At 38.9% G+C, this 16,535-nt stretch overlaps 1 protein-coding gene across 41 annotated transcripts in view; it reads left to right on the top strand.

The window, feature by feature from the left end:
* CREM (cAMP responsive element modulator) overlaps nucleotides 1-16,535 on the top strand; it is an 87,703-nt gene that overhangs the window by 45,127 nt on the left and 26,041 nt on the right. For 19 of the 41 annotated variants that reach the window (XM_001148504.7, XM_016963003.4, XM_016963001.4 and 16 more), the window contains 2 exons: nucleotides 9,567-9,664; nucleotides 9,812-9,954. The exons of 6 other annotated variants lie outside the window; for them this stretch is intronic. In XM_001148504.7, coding sequence (XP_001148504.1) covers nucleotides 9,567-9,664; nucleotides 9,812-9,954 — 241 coding nt within the window. Of the gene's footprint in view, nucleotides 1-6,276; nucleotides 6,403-6,549; nucleotides 6,697-8,347; nucleotides 8,452-9,566; nucleotides 9,665-9,811; nucleotides 9,955-16,535 lie in introns of those variants that run through there. 16 more of the 41 variants (XM_063781623.1, XM_063781624.1, XM_016962997.4 and 13 more) reach the window with 5 other exon arrangements.

A 16,535-nucleotide genomic window follows, 5' to 3' on the forward strand; every position in this document is an offset into this window, starting at 1 on the left:
AATAGGAGTGGTGAGAGAGGGCATCCCTGTCTTGTGCCAGTTTTCAAAGGGAATGCTTCCGATTTTTGCCCATTCAGTATGATATTGGCTGTGGGTTTGTCATAAATAGCTCTTATTATTTTGAGATACGTCCCATCAATACCTAATTTATTGAGAGTTTTTAGCATGAAGGGCTGTTGAATTTTGTCAAAGGCCTTTTCTGCATCTATTGAGATAATCATGTGGTTTTTGTCTTTGTTTCTGTTTATATGCTGGATTACGTTTATTGATTTGCATGTGTTGAACCAGCCTTGCATCCCAGGAATGAAGCCCACTTGATCATGGTGGAGAAGCTTTTTTTTTTTTTTTTTGAGATGGAGTCTCGCTCTTTTGCCCAAGCTGGAGTGCAGTGGCATGATCTTCGCTCACTGCAAGCTCCATCTCCTGGGTTCACGCCATTCTCCTGCTTCAGCCTCCCTAGTAGCTGGGACTACAGGTACCCGCCACCACACCTGGCTAATTTTTTTTGTATTTTTTAGTAGAAACGGGGTTTCACCATGTTAGCCAGGATGGTCTCGATCTCCTGAACTCGTGATCCGCCTGCCTCAGGCTCCCAAAGTGCTGGGATTACAGGCGTGAGCCACTGCGTCTGGCCGGATAAGCTTTTTGATGTGCTGCTGGATTCAGTTTGCCAGTATTTTACTGAGGATTTTTGCATCGATGTTCATCAGGGATATTGTTCTAAAATTCTCTTTTTTTGTTCTGTCTCTGCCAGGCTTTGGTATCAGGATGATGCTGGCCTCATAAGATGAGTTAGGGAGGATTCCCTGTTTTTCTATTGATTGAAATAGTTTCAGAAGGAATGGTACCAGCTCCTCCTTGTACCTCTGGTAGAATTCGGCTGTGAATCCATCTGGTCCTGGACTTTTTTTGGTTGGTAGGCTATTAATTATTGCCTCAATTTCAGAGCCCGTTATTGGTCTATTCAGGAATTCAACTTCTTCCTGGTTTAGTCTTGGGAGGGTGTATGTGTCCAGGAATTTATCTATTTCTTCTAGATTTTCTAGTGTATTTGCATAGAAGTGTTTATAGTATTCTCTGATGGTAGTTTGTAATTCTGTGGGGTCGGTGGTGATATCCCCTTTATCATGTTTTATTGCATCTATTTGATTCTTCTCTCTTCTTCTTTATTGGAGTTTAACCTATTAACTCTACCAGTATAATTATAAGGTTGACGCTCTTGCTTATAAGTTTTGGCCAAACCAGTGAGAATGTAGAATGACAGTTCTCCAGATCTAAGAGTTTTCTTTTTTAAAAGGAGACATTTGAATTCTACCTCCAGATGCGTCATTTGTGCAGGTTCTCTGCCTTTATTTTAGCATTTTAATGAAAAAATTGTCTCATGAGCTTTTGGCCTGCCTAGAGTTTGGACATATAGAAGTTTCCTTGTAGTTACAGAATCTGTATAACCTATCTCCAGAATTGTAAGGATATGGTTTATGTTAGCGGGTACAAGTTCTTTTTCTGCAGCAGGTATTCTTAACCAAGCCCTTTTTTTTTTTTTTTTTTTTTTTTTTTTTTTTTTTTTTTTGTTAAGGCACAGTCTCGCTCTGTCATCCAGGCTGGAGTGCGGTGGCATGATCTCAGCTCACTGCAGCCTCCACCTCCTGGGTTCAAGAAATTCTCATGCCTCAGCCTCATGAGTAGCTGGGATTACAGGTGCGCACAACCACACCCGGCTAATTTTTGTATTTTTAGTAGAGAGAGGGTTTCACCATATTGGCCAGGCTGGTCTTGAACTCCTGACCTCAGGTAATCCACCTGCCTCGGCCTCCTGAAGTGCTGGGATTACAGTCATGAGGACTTAGCCATTTTTGATAGAGTTATTGTTTAATTAAAATTCTGATAATTGTACTTGAAAGATGATTAAAGCAATGTAAAGGATGATTTATGCCTATCAGATGCCCATGAATCTTTGTTGAATTGTTTTTCTGTTCTCCATAATAATCTGATTTCTTTGAAGCTGGGCATTTCCCCACAAAAAATGAATGTGGACACCACCTGCCATCTCAACCCACAGGTCTAGTTTGTGAGAATACTTGTAGGACCCCTGGGTTTCCCCCGCTATAGTTTCAAGTTCATTGTCTTCAGATACCTTATTCTATGTACTTGGAAAAAAGAGTAAAACATTGAGAGCCACTGGGATCTGACAAGCTTTAGGAGCTCCTTAATTCTAAAAAGAAAATTATTTTGATTTGAGAAAATGTAATATCTTCAGAAATTTCCACCACCCAGCTATGTGACTGCATTTTTAAAAAAGGAAAGGAACAGAGGAAAATCAAGTCACTCTACCCTCCTTACTTACCTGTGGATTGTCCCTACACATGGTGGTGGGTGGGAGAAGTGGTGGTGGAGCACTGGGTCCTCCAGAGAGCTCAGTTTGGAATCTGGAACTAAAGATCATGTCCCAATTTCCTGAGCTGATGGGATAGAAGCTGGTCAATGAAGTCTTCTCTTTGTGTTAATTTTTTTCCTTTGTTTTCTTTTGTTTTATGTAGTTATAAAGCATAATTTCTATTTTGCCAGTCTCTGACATATGGGCTCTGTCAGGATTACTGGATATGTTTATTTTGTCTCTGCTGCTCTACTGGAGCTGAAATCTCAGCCTGTCTGAGCAGTTCTTTAAGCTGAAAGCCAGGGTGTAGGGGCTAGATTAGTGTGGAATAGCTGTTTTCAAAGTGTGGTGTGCAGAACACTGGGGGTGACTCTGAGACATTTTCATGAGGCTTGCTAGGTCAAAACCATTTTCACGGTGATGCTAAGATGTTGTTTTTCTTTTTCTCTGTTTTGATATCCACACTGATGGTACAAAAACAGTGGTGGTGGGGGAGTGGTAAATTGTTGGGTGCCTTAACTCAAGTCAGTGACACAAACTGTGTTAGTATTAACTGTATTCTTCACTGCCATCCATTTGCAGTTTTTTTTTTTAAAGTCAGTTTTCCTTAAGAATATCTTTGATGAAGCAGTAAAAATTACCATTGCATTAAATCTTGATTCTGAGTACATGCTGTTTTGATATTCTGTGCCCTGAAGTGGGACAGCTGCAGAAAGCACCCCCCGCTGCGTCCTGACGACCCATGGTGTTCTTGAGGAAAAGCACGTGTGTTATTTGAGTGCCAAGATGAATTAGCTGCCTGTTTTTCCACAGAACGTCATTTTCTTCAAAAGAATGACTAATTTCCAAATGATGGCTATTCAAACTTGAAGACATTTCCTCAAAAACAATGAAGTGAGCTTGTCAGTTCAAGGGAAACAACTCATGGTGTTTATTGTCACAAGCTTTTAAGCCAAAACTTTGAATTTTGGAAAATCTGCATCTGCCATTGTGAGCTTGACAGTATTCATAGTTTTCTGATCAAACTGGTTATACTTTAATGAAATGTGATTTATAATACTGTGTCATGAAATGTGTCCACATTTGGAAGATCTCCTGAACTCAGTGAGCCAGTATTTTCCAAATGAATACTTCAGGATGTTACAAAATCTTTTTTTTTTTTTTTTTTTTTTGAGACGGAGTCTCGCTCTGTCGCCCAGGCTGGAGTGCAGTGGCGCGATCTCGGCTCACTGCAAGCTCCGCCTCCCGGGTTCACGCCATTCTCCTGCCTCAGCCTCCCGAGTAGCTGGGACTACAGGCGCCCGCCATCACGCCCGGCTAATTTTTTGTATTTTTAGTAGAGACGGGGTTTCACCGTGTTAGCCAGGATGGTCTCGATCTCCTGACCTCGTGATCCGCCCGCCTCGGCCTCCCAAAGTGCTGGGATTACAGGCGTGAGCCACCGCGCCCGGCCGTTACAAAATCTTACGTGGGTAAAAGATTCATCCAAAGTACAAGACAGATCAATGGATTTTAATGTAACTGATACTGTCTCAGATTGTATGTTGTAATTAATCCTTAAGAGACAATCAGTTGTCAAGTTTTCGTGTATCAATGAAGAATATCCATGATTTTCTACAGAAGCTATTATAATATTCCTCCCTTTTTCTAACACGAGTCTCTGTGAGGCCCAGATTTTCTTCACGTACCAACTAAAGCAACATACTGCAACAGATTCAGTGTAGAAGTAGATATGAGAATCTGGCTGTCTTCAGTTAAACCTGACATTAAAATAATTTGTAAAAATGTAAAACAGTGCTACTCTTCTGATTTTTTTGAAAATGTAATCATTTTTCATAAAATGTTATTTATGGTAGCACATACTTATTATTTTAAAATAAGTTACTATTTTTAAAATTTCTGTTTTAATTTCCAGTATGTTAAATATCAACATATATAACCAGTGGTGTGCACAGCTGGCTTGTACCAGTGAAAACCAATTGTATAATCTTTATCTGGCTTTGTGTTCAATGTCATCCATTGGCAGCTTGAAATCAGCCATAGTAGGAGTACTTACATCACAGAAGTGAGCAAACACTACAAGTCAGTGTTCCTCCTTCTTAAGATCTAGTTAAGTGTTTACCAGCCCTCTACTGAATATCAATCACAGAAACAAAAGCTCTTTGAGGTCATCAGTAATTTTTAAGAGTGTAAAGATGCCCTGAGACTAAAATATTTGAGAATTAGTTGTGAGGAGAAAGAGTTATCTTTTGAGAGTTAGTCACTATAGAGGTGTATAATTCATACAGAGTTGCCTTTTGTGCCGGAAACATTTGTAGAATAAATCCAATGTTTTAAAACTTGCAGTTGTTAAATCTACTGGTTCCATAATGGGAGGATGTTTTTCTTTTCCCTGGAATCTAAACTAGATGATAATACTCTGGGGGTAGGTGAGCTGAATTTTCCCTGTGGGCTACATATTGGTTGCCTCTGTCCTGGTTTCACACTATCTGTCCAACTGTTATCTAGGTTTAGATCAAGCCTTCACTCAAGCTCTGGCATCTACATAAAGCCCTCACTTACTGTTTGGGCCCATACTGATCTTTCTATTCTGTACTCCTGTGATATTCATGGCCTCTAAAATGGAGCAATTCGTTCTGTACTATTTGGTGTGCCATTGTTTCTTAGGTGCTAGTTTTATTAATTCTATTTTCTAATAGTGCACCTAGTACAATGCTCAACACCTAGGTTCTCTTACACGGATAAAACATGTTTTAACTTTTGGATTGCCAGAGAAGTTTGTTTTCCAAGGGAATGATGATGTAAATAAATCTTAGTTATTTGTTATAAACCCAGTTTTTAATAATTCTTTTCAGATATTAATATAAGTTGGAAATCATTGGTGTTCCTCAAAGTGAAGTCACACACAAAGTCTTCCTTGAAAAAATTGTTTTAGATGCTGTGGTTCTACTACCACTCATGATAGACACTGGTGACTTATTTCCAAGGTCTTTGACTCTTGAGTAAGTCATAATGAATGGTGAATCTTAGTAAAATGAGGCAAAGTTTCTGCAATTATGCTAGCCTATAGGACAGAGTTGTTTACTAATTAGAAAACCTGGCAGGTTTTGAGTCCAGAGGAGTGGTTAGTATTGTGTTTTTCTGGTAGGGATCTCTGTTGAAGGAACTCAGGGAAGTAGTGAGGAGATGGCTGTTGTGCTGATCTCTGCCCAAAGTTAAGTGATAGTTCTGGCCTCTCTGGATGCTTTAGCTAGGGAGAGGAAAAGTGTCCAGAGGCCTCATCAGCCTTCAAGGCATGAGCTTTCTCTGGGTCAGAGACACCAGGGGCTTGAAAGGTCCTGGAATTTCTTCGGCCTATGCCTTTTTAGTTATTATGAGGGCATAACAGTGACTGTGATTTTTATCAGTCTAGAGACAAAGCATCAGCTCACATCCAGAGTAACACTAGAATATCATATGTCACACATTTAATAAAAATAATTCACTGGCCAGGTACAGTGGCTCACGCCTGTAATCCCAGCACTTTGGGAGGCCAAGGCGGGCAGATCACAAGGTCAGGAAATCAAGACCATCCTGGCTAACATGGTGAAACCCCGTCTCTACTAAAAATACAAACAATTAGCTGAGCGTGGTGGCGGGCACCTGTAGTCCCAGCTACTCAGGAGGCTGAGGCAGGAGAATGGCTTGAACCTGGGAGGTAGAGCTTGCAGGGAGCCAAGATCATGCCACTGCACTCCAGCCTGGGCAGCAGAGCAAGACTCTGTCTCAAAAAAAAAAAGAACCATAGTTAAGTTATATCTCCAATTTCTCTGAAGAAGTTAGAGGGTAGTTTATACTCTGGCCTAAGAAAGGCTTCACTGTTAGTAGGCGTGAGGTCTTAGTGAGGTAGTTTAACTGCTTTAGAACTTTGTGCTTGGAACATTCTTAGCCACCGAAGTATGGGCACCAAAAGCGATAAGGAGCATGTGTTCCTTAATAAATCTCACATCAGAAAATGACTGTTCCAGGACAGTAACCACCTCCCGATGGTAAGTATCCTAGATAGTTTGTCATTTCTCAGCAGCAGGAAAAAGAGAAGTAGGCCAGTCATATTAGTGAGTGGTATTACTTAAAAATAGCAAAAACAATAACAAAAAAGGTCCAGCTTTAATCCTCAATGGTGATCATTTTGGCAGGTTTCTGTGGCTGGATCAGGCACCGGAAGAGGCTCCCCAGCTGTAACTCTAGTGCAGTTACCTTCGGGCCAAACTATACATGTCCAGGGAGTAATTCAGACACCACAGCCATCGGTTATTCAGTCATCACAAATACACACCGTTCAGGTTAGCTTCCTTCCTGAATGGTTTTGTCTTTGACTTTCTTGAGCCATTTTTTTCCTCTTTCACTAATTCATTTATCATTTTTCTTTATGAAGTGCTTATACGCAAATCTTTTTATTAGATATTTGGAGGAATCTCTTCTCCTTGCGTAAGGTGCTCTGTGTCCTGCTAGGTACGTAGGTTTCACTTCAGAGCTGCAGCTTTGTTGCCAACTTTTCATTTGGGGACTGAGTAATTGCAGATGAGCAGTTCATGTCTTCTTCACATTGTTGTTCTGTGTTCAAACTCAGATTTATTTAGCAATGCTCCCCAAGGGTGCCGAAAAATATTTTGAGGGTGCATCAGAGAAGATGTCTGATAAACACAGTAATATAAAGATTATAGTGCTGTTGCTGTTTTCTTTTCTTTTCTTCTTCTTTTTTTTTTTTTTTTTTTTGAGACGGAGTCTCGCTTTGTCGCCCAGGCTGGAGGGCAGTGGCGTGATCTCGGGCCATTGCAAGCTCCACCTCCCGGGTTCACACCATTCTCCTGCCTCAGCCTCCCGAGTAGCTGGGACTACAGGCGCCCGCCACCATGCGTGGCTAATTTTTTTTGTATTTTTAGTAGAGATGGGGTTTCACCGTGTTAGCCAGGATGGTCTTGATCTCCTGACCTCGTGATCCGCCTGTCTCGGCTTCCCAAAGTGCTGGGATTACAGGCGTGAGCCACTGCGCCCAGCCAGTGCTGATGCTGTTTTCATGAATAATCACCTTAGTAGGTAGATATAAATTTATTTTAAATTCGGTATACATAATTCTTAGTAAGATGATATTATTAATGTATCCCTCTCGATTAAGCCTTGGCTTTTGTAGATATGATTATTATTGTGGTTGTGATCCAGAGATGTATTTTACCCTTAACATTTCTTGAAGTTAAAACATTTTTTCCATCAACAGATGTAAATTATTAAATATGCATTTTTTAAAGTATGCATCTTAATTACTGAATTTATTTTTGTTCATTTTTAAGGTCAGTTATTATCCTTTAAATGCTGAAATTATTTGAACCTAATTGATGACAAAAAAAAAAATCTGTGAGGAAAATGGAGACACGTATACATAGTATACTCCTTTTCCTGCGTGTTCAAGTAGTTTATCACAGTAGAATGATAAGAGTGGCGACAAGATACCTGATGTGACAAATTCACATACATTAAAAGCTTGATTATCTTTGTGGCATGGGTATTTTCTCCTGTGTTGCCCAGAAGTGTAAGAATAATTCTCATCATTATCTTTTTTTCCTGTGATGGCCCCTGATTCCAAGAGTTTCTAACTCTTTCTGACACTAATTATAAAACAAGAAAGTCTTTCCAACCTCTTCTTTGTTTTATGACTTTTATTGAGGTCCACATATTTCTACTTAGTTTTAACCTGGCTGGTATTGGAAGAAAGTATTGTCTATTATTATTATTTATTATTTAATAGAGACAGAATTCTCAGTATGTTACCCAGGTTTGTGTTGAGGCCCTGGCCTCAAGTGATCCTCTTGCCTCAGTCTTCCAAAGTGCTGGGATTACAGATGTGAGCCACAGCACCCGGCTGAAAGAAAGTATTCTGTTATATTCAGTAGACTTTGTTTGGATTTTGTTAAGTGAATGATTTAATTGTCCTTGTAGAAAGAGGTGCCAGTGGATCTTGTCCTAGAATACTTACGTGTTGGATCATGGTCAAGCCACTTAATCTCTCTGCATGAACTTTAATTTTCACCTTTCTAAAACAGGTAAATTAATAGCCTACCTCACCTAAGGGAGTTGTTATGATTCTATGACAGATGTGTGACAGCCCAGTATAAAATGATAAATATTTAATATTTGGTGGTGATATATGATTATCTGAGGCAACAACATTTTTTTCAGTCAGTTCTGTTGATTGGGTGTGTGTGCTTATGTGTGGGGCGTTCATGAGCAAAAACACGAGTCATATGTGGAGGTGAATATACACCTCCGTGTACTTCGGGAAGTATATATTCTTGCTTGCATTGTTGATATTTTAATAAGCTCTTTTGATTTTGTCCAAATCAATTTCCCATGTAATTATAATATGAAGTGAGTTTTGTAAACTCTGCTACCCTAGGCCCTCAAAGTATTAATAATTGACTGAATATATCAAAATCAGTCATGTTGTTGAAGAGATTCATTATTTTAGTTTTCTGACTTCTTTAATAATCATATCACTGTATTATTACTTGACTTGAAAAATGAAATCATGCTTAAAACTCTGATCTTTCTCTTAAGGAGAAATGCTTTATTTGGATCTTCAAGACCCACCGCCACCAAGCCCTAACTTACTCCTTGTAATAGAAATCCTGATTTTACCCAGGCTTGCTTACTGACTTGCTTATCTACTTAAATATTCTGTCTTGGGCCTATCTGATGGCTAATGTGAAGACCCAGCTCACGCCAGCGCCAGCTGTGAGAGTGTGGGAACAGCAGTGTGATCCGGGAGCTCTCTTCTGCGTTGGCCCCTCGCTGGCTCCCTCATGGATTCGTAGGAGCACTTTCAGGTTGAGGAGTTTAGGTCTTGGGTATTTTACATTTTGTTCTTTCCTGCAATGCCTCATTTGACATCCCAACCACTCTTTCCCTAGTATTTCTGTAGTATAGAGTACCCGTAACATTCCTTTCCACACACATTTGTTTTATAACTGAAATGTTTGCATCTGCGCTTCCTTTCTTGAGCCAGACTCCTTTAGTGCAGATTCACTGTGTTTTATTGCTCAGTTGCTTCCACAGCTCCTGGCTCAGTGCTGCACACACAGACTCTTAGCCTCGATTTTTTGAATGAGGGAAAAGAGCATATATTTTATGATACATTTCAGAAAATCTTGTATTATAGGTAGCAGCAATTGCAGAGACAGATGAATCTGCAGAATCAGAAGGTGTAATTGATTCTCATAAACGTAGAGAAATCCTTTCACGAAGACCCTCTTATAGGTAAGTTAACCAAGTTTCCTAATGTAAAGATACTTTTTCCAAAATGGTAGAATAATTATACATCAAATCAATTCTTCCTTTATAGCTTTTCTGTTTTAAGACTTATTCATGTATCTTAGTGACTTACCTTGTTAAATTGTATTTTAGGAAAATACTGAATGAACTGTCCTCTGATGTGCCTGGTGTTCCCAAGATTGAAGAAGAGAGATCAGAGGAAGAAGGAACACCACCTAGTATTGCTACCATGGCAGTACCAACTAGCATATATCAGACTAGCACGGGGCAATACAGTATGTATGCTGCAATTCGATATGATACAGTGCTAGCTTTAAGTCTTCTCTAGTTATATTGAAGCAACTCAGGTTTTGGCATTAAATTGTTCCATTTTAAAATGCATCATTAATACCTAAACTGTATCATAGAATGAAAGTATATGTTAAAAAGTGAGATCTTTGTATTGACAGCTGTCATATAATTTTGAAAAGTAAAAATTTTGACTGCCGAATATAGAAGAAAATTTTGGGGTAAAAAGGAGAATTTTTCCTATTTACATGTTTATATTAATCTCTAGTAAAACATTGTTTTTGTTGTCTTTATGATGCATGCAAACATAAATGTCTGTATTTCATTCTTGTTGGCTTTTGTTACCCACAATTACATACTATTCTTACTAATCTGAGAGTTTTCTAAAGTATGTTTTCAATGTTTCACTACTCTCTACTCTGTTAATTTGTGCTACAGTTTTTCCTAAAAGAGAATGGAAAAATGATTTAATTTTTTAAACTGTAGCAATTGGATAGATAATTTTATTTGAAATTTTACACACTGAAAGCTCTAAATAAACAGATACATTCACATTCAGTCTTGTGCATTTTAATGGACCGTTAATTCTGTGCTTTTTGCTCTGATTAAAGCACTAGTTTTTTTCCCAAAAGAAGAGTGTTTGATACGTAAAAAGCAAGAGCTAGAAAGAAAAGAAAAAGGAGGAGAAAGGTTAGGGATATCACATATCCTAAGCTAGCCCCTTAGGTACTGGAATAATGTGATATTCCTGTCCTTTCTGAAGTATAAATTGTCCATGGAAGTTGTCTAAATCAATTTCCCATGTAATTATAATATGAAGTAAAGTGAGTTTTGTAAACTCTGCTACCCTAGGTCCTCAAAGTAATTGACCAAATATATTGACAGCAGTCATGTTGTTGAAGAGATTCATGATTTTAGTTTTCTGACTTTAAAAAGAGCTACTTAGGTACTGGAATATATGTGATATTAAATAATGTGTTTATCCAAATAAGGTATTAAGATTTTAGATATATTCTTTGTTTTTCCTTTAAAAAGTAGCAATACCAAGAAAAAAAAACTCAAGTCTTAATTTAAGTCTTGGCTACTAAAACAAGCTATAATCTTTAATGTATGAGAAGACTTTATATAGTCATTATTTTTGTGGAGCTTTTTAGAGTTTTTCTTGTAGCAGTGGTAGATTTGCAGTAGTAAACTATTAAATACATTCTCTGTTGGTAATTGAGGGGAACTCCTACCTTGATACCTAGCAGATCCGGGGTGTAGTGTATTCACACGTTTGACAGGGCACCCAGTAGACTTGTCCAAAGTCAGTGTTAGGAAAAGAAAATCCCCACCATCTGTAAGAAATAGACCTTGAGGTTTACATTGTCATTTTTTTATTACTTCTCTCGTTTACATGCTCTTTTGTCTGGCACACTGGGAATCTCTGGTGGGTTTTAGAACTGTAAAACTGAATATGCCAGCTGATGAGCCTCTACAGCACAGCACGCAGGTTATGAGAGTGCTGAGTGCCTCGTCCCTCCGTCCCCAGAGGGGCTGGGCAGAAGCTGCTGGCGCCTCCTGGCTGGTCAGCCCTGGCCTTGAGCAGCTCCATCCGCTCACCCCAGTGGGCTGTACACATGTCATCATGTTCTGTTTGTGTAATGACAGGGAAAAGGTTGGAAGTGACTGCCGAAATGACACTAAGACTTCTCAAAGTGTTGGGAACCACTAAGATGCTGTCATCGTAACATTTCTCTGGCATATGCTAATGCTACTTAGGACTTCTGATAGAAGCAGTGATTCCTTTACAAGTTGATAGGGAAGCAGATACTGTAGGGTTAACTTGTCTAGATTATTAGCTGAAAATTTGAAATTGTGAAAATGTATGGGGTTGAAGCTGGAGAGGATGTGGAAGGAACCATCTTTGTGCCATTTGCAAACTCGATCAGAGCAAGAAGCTTTATTAAATTCACATCTCAGGTTTTAGTCTTTGAAGTGGGAATAATATTAAATTGCCAAACTCTGGGGTTCCTGTGAAGACAAAGGAGATAACAGGTAAAAGTAGGGGGAAAAAGACATGCTACTATTGGCATGAAACAGAGAAATTAAGTTAGGTGTACCATTGTCTCATTCATGTTCATTGAACTTTCCCTCCAGCCAGCCGCAATGGCTTCATTCCCTGTGTCCTTGGTACCTGCTCACAGCAGGGGGCTGGCCTTAAACCTCACTCTGTGTGTCTGTGGGGGGGATGAGAGGAGCAGAGTCAGGAATTTTGGTTGAGAACTAGAAAACTGCATCTGTAGAAATTAGATCTTAGGCCAGGTGTGATGGCTCCCACCTGTAATCCCAGCACTTTGGGAGGTCTAGGTATGAGGGTTGCTTGAGGCCAGGACTTTTTGAGACCAGTCTGGGCAATAGAGTGAGACCCTGTCTCTACAAAAGAATTTTAAAAATTAGCAGGGTGTGGTGGTATGTGCTCATCCCAGCTACTCAGGAGGCTGAGGTGGGAGGATTGTCTGAGCCCAGGAGTTTGAGGCTGCAGTGAGTTATGATTGCACCACTGCACTGTCCAACCTGGGCAACGGAGTGAGACTCTCTCTCAAAACAACAAACAAAAAAAACACATCTGTCTATTTGCCACATAAGAGGTCATGGACTATTTCTTACTTTGGTTTCTTAATTTGAGTCTATACAGTATGATCCTAGAAATTATTCTGATGAGAAGTTATAGTTCTGTATGTACAGTCTGCAGGTAAAAATTGCCATTTGTTCACACAATGTGAATTTCTTTTGTTAAAAATGCATTTTGGGGACATTTAGTGAAATATATGTAGATAATTCTTTGAGAAGTGAATACTAACAACATTCAAACTTTTTAGAAGACGTTTACTTTAATTGGAGGGTAAACATACTTACACACACGACATCCATTTTTATTGATCTTATTTTTTATAGAACTAACTTAGCAGATATTAATGCTTTAATGTTGTAGCAGAATGTCTAGAAATGGAAACAATTGCCAGTTTCCTTTGGTTTTTGAATAGAGGAACGTATTTTATTAGAATTTCTGGAGATTTTCCTATTTTTTTCCTTCCCTTTGAGCTGTAAATTTTTTTTTAATGCTCTTTCATAACCTTTTATTATAAAAAAATTTTTTAGGTTTAATTGTTCAGCTTTTATTCATGGATGGCTTTCTCCCAAACTTTGCTTTTCTTTCTTTTTTTCCAGTATTTTATTAGTTATTTTTAATTTGGAATAATGAGTTAGCTGGTGTTTAAAAGAACTAAATGTGTATAAAGTTGAAGAAATAAAGTATATTCAAGTTTTCCCGTATACAAGCAGTTACATTTTTAATAGTTGAAAGATATTTGGCAGAAGTTGACCTTATTATATTGACTTACTATTATCACAAAAACTAAAAAGTGAAAGTTGGAATAGGCTACTCCCTGGGGAGTAGGAAAAAGCATAAAATAGACAGGGATCCATTATTATAACACCAAGTAAGTGAGCTGTACCTGCAGAATCCTCACTGGAAGTACAGATCTTAGTGATAGGTGTGTTGCATAACAGTTGAGCTGGTCGAAGAAAGTCTTTTATTTCAGGAGCATATACCCGAGAGATGGCGGGAGAGAGGTAGCCTTAGAATTAACAAAGAATGTTACTTGCTGCATAAGACAGTTAAGATAGGCAGTAAATGAGTGAATTTGTAAAAGCAACCGAGGAAATTAAAATGTTTGAAGCTTCCTAATTCATTAAATTTTCTCTTGAAACAAAGGTTACTTAAATCCTCCATCCTACTATACCCAACCTCTTCCTGTACCAATTAAAGACTATCACCCAAGACTTCAGTTTTTTTCCCACAAATGGCCCTTGTCTCTGCTTGTGCCTATTGTATTTTACGAGGAATCTTATTAGAGTATTAACTCATCTTTCTGGAATTCTTATACACGAAAGGTAAGTGGGTCAATCTAAACTGCACCATTATGAAAAGAAAAATGTGAACTTTGTGGACTCCTTATAAGAATTCAGAATTCTCAGGAGGCTCACGAATAAGCACCAATTCAACTTCTTCATAAAGGGAATTAGAACATAATAGGCTTACACATTCGAAAGTTAATCCAGTTGCAGTTCTTAATAGTGACGTTTACATTTCTCTAAGGCAACTGTTTCAAAATTTTTTAAGGCACCACTTAATGTAACTCTGGCTTTTAAACTTTGATGTTGCTATTGTTGTTATAGCATGATTTAGTCTTCCTTCTGCTATAATGCACCTCTTGGCTTTTAAGGTACAGGTACTCATAGGTACTCTCTTATGGTCACTCTGAATTTAAACCTGAGAATTCATTGGAACAAAGGTCTGTTTGCTGCTGTTTTTAAAGTTAATGCAGTGAGATTTCATTTATGAATCTTTGGATTGCAATTTGGAACAAGAGTGGTTTTAAATATAAACATTTACATGTGTATGTATTTTAATTAGCTCGTGTATAAATTTAGGATTAGAAGTATATAACATGGGCCAGGCGTGATAGTTCACGCCTGTAATCCCAGCACATTGGGAGGCCGAGGTGGGCGGATCACCTGAGGTCAGGCATTCGAGACCCCATCTCTACTAAAAATACAAAATTAGCCAGGTGTGGTGGCGCACACTTGTAATCCCAGCTACTTTGGAGGCTGAGGCAGGAGAATCGCTTGAACCCAGCAGGTGGAGGTTGCAGTGAGCTGAGATCACACGATTGCACTTCAGCCTGGGCGAGAAGAGTGAAACTCCATCTCAAAATAAATGAACAAATAAATAAATAAGAAGTATATAACATTGCCAGGCTTGGTGGTTTGTGCCTGTAGTCCCAGCTACTCAGAAGGCTGAGGCAGAAGGATTGCTTGAGCCTAGCAGTTTAAGACCAGCTAGACCAACATCAGCAAGATGTGGGGCAACACAGCAAGACCCCATCTCTTAAATAAATAAATAGCTAAAATAGAAGATATGTCTAAATTCATTCAGTTAATTTCATCTTATTTTTTCTATCTTGATTTATGTTTATTGAAAGCACATGTTATGCTATCCTTGAATATTTTGAAACCTAAACAGTTTTCTCCTCAAATCTCTGAATACAGACAGGCCCACGTAAAACCTGTTTCCAGGATCCTGAGGCACTGGGAAATTTTGTTTATTGTCAGATGAGAGAGAACATTTTCAATGGGAAGGTCCTCTGTCATTTGATAACAACAAAATCAAGAGCACCTTTGGCATAAAAATGAAAATGAGGCTGACGTGCCTGACTTAATCAGTAGAAATGTTTTCTCACTAGAGCCAGTGTGTGAGGGGTGTGTGTGTGTGTTTGTTTAGCTTTTGTTTTCCATATCTAATTATATAATGACTTCCCCAGAAAATAAAATGAGAAACAGATTCTTGATGTGTCAGCTGCTCATATTGTGAAAACAAAGTTTTTTGATCAGAACTGTGGGGAAACATTACTGAAAAGAAAAAAGGAAATGAGTAAAGCAAAAAGAAAGAGAAAAAAGAAAGTAAAGGTCTTTGTTATCTACCTATTTAGGGGTTCTTACCCTGAGGCAGCTACTCTCACCTCAGATTGACTTGATCGTTATTTAAAAGCTTGATAATTTCATTGGTGTTGAAAAACTAGGTTCTATGATTGGAATTTGAAACCATACCTCATTTAACTCTCCTAGATTCACAGGCGGCTTAAGTTGTTTATAATATCATCTGTCATGAGGAAATGATAGCCATTCATTCATTCATTCATTCATTCTATTTTTTGAGTGGCTGCTCTGTTCTAGGCTTTGTACTTCTTTTTATTTTTTTTGAGATGGAGTTTTGCTCTTGTCCAGGCTGGAGTGCAATGGTGCAATCTCTGCTCACCGCAACCCCCGCCTCCCAGATTCAAGCGATTCTCCTCCCTCAGCCTCCCGAGGAGCTGGGATTGCAGGCATGCACCACCACGCCTGGCTAATTTCTTGTATTTTTAGTAGGGACGGGGTTTCTTCTTGTTGGTCAGGCTGGTCTTGAACTCCTGACCTCAGGTGATCCACCCACCTCGGCCTCCCAAAGTGCTGGGATTACAGATGTGAGCCACCGCGCCCGGCCTAGGCTTTGTACTTCTAATACACTGTGGTTACCTGACCTTGGGCTGCTCTTTCTAAAGCACTATTTCTGTGACATCAAACTAATTATCAACTGAAAAATACACATTCAAATATATGAAAACATACACAATTTACTCATGTCTAGCCACAAGGGGCCAAGAAAGCAGTGTCTTTTGACATTTTCATACTTGTAAGAAGTTAGTTAGATCTCCCTCAAACCCTTTTACTATGAGGGCTGAATCCTGAGACCCATGAAATCTTTGGAAACCCATGGTTTAAAAATACCCTGTTTTTAAAGTGTGTACAGAAAATAACTGCTCTAGGTGAGCCAGATAAAGTGCTGTTACATCAGGGTGTCTCAACCTCAGCTCTATTGACATTCTGTAACTGACTCTTCAGTTTCTGCCACACTGGCCTGTCAGTGAAATAAAACACAGAGAACGCAGCATGTGGAAGTCTTTTTAAAAATGTTAATCTATCTTCC

The sequence above is a fragment of the Pan troglodytes genome, chromosome 8, assembly GCF_028858775.2.
Source record: "Pan troglodytes isolate AG18354 chromosome 8, NHGRI_mPanTro3-v2.0_pri, whole genome shotgun sequence".
In the NCBI taxonomy this organism is placed as follows: domain Eukaryota; kingdom Metazoa; phylum Chordata; class Mammalia; order Primates; family Hominidae; genus Pan; species Pan troglodytes.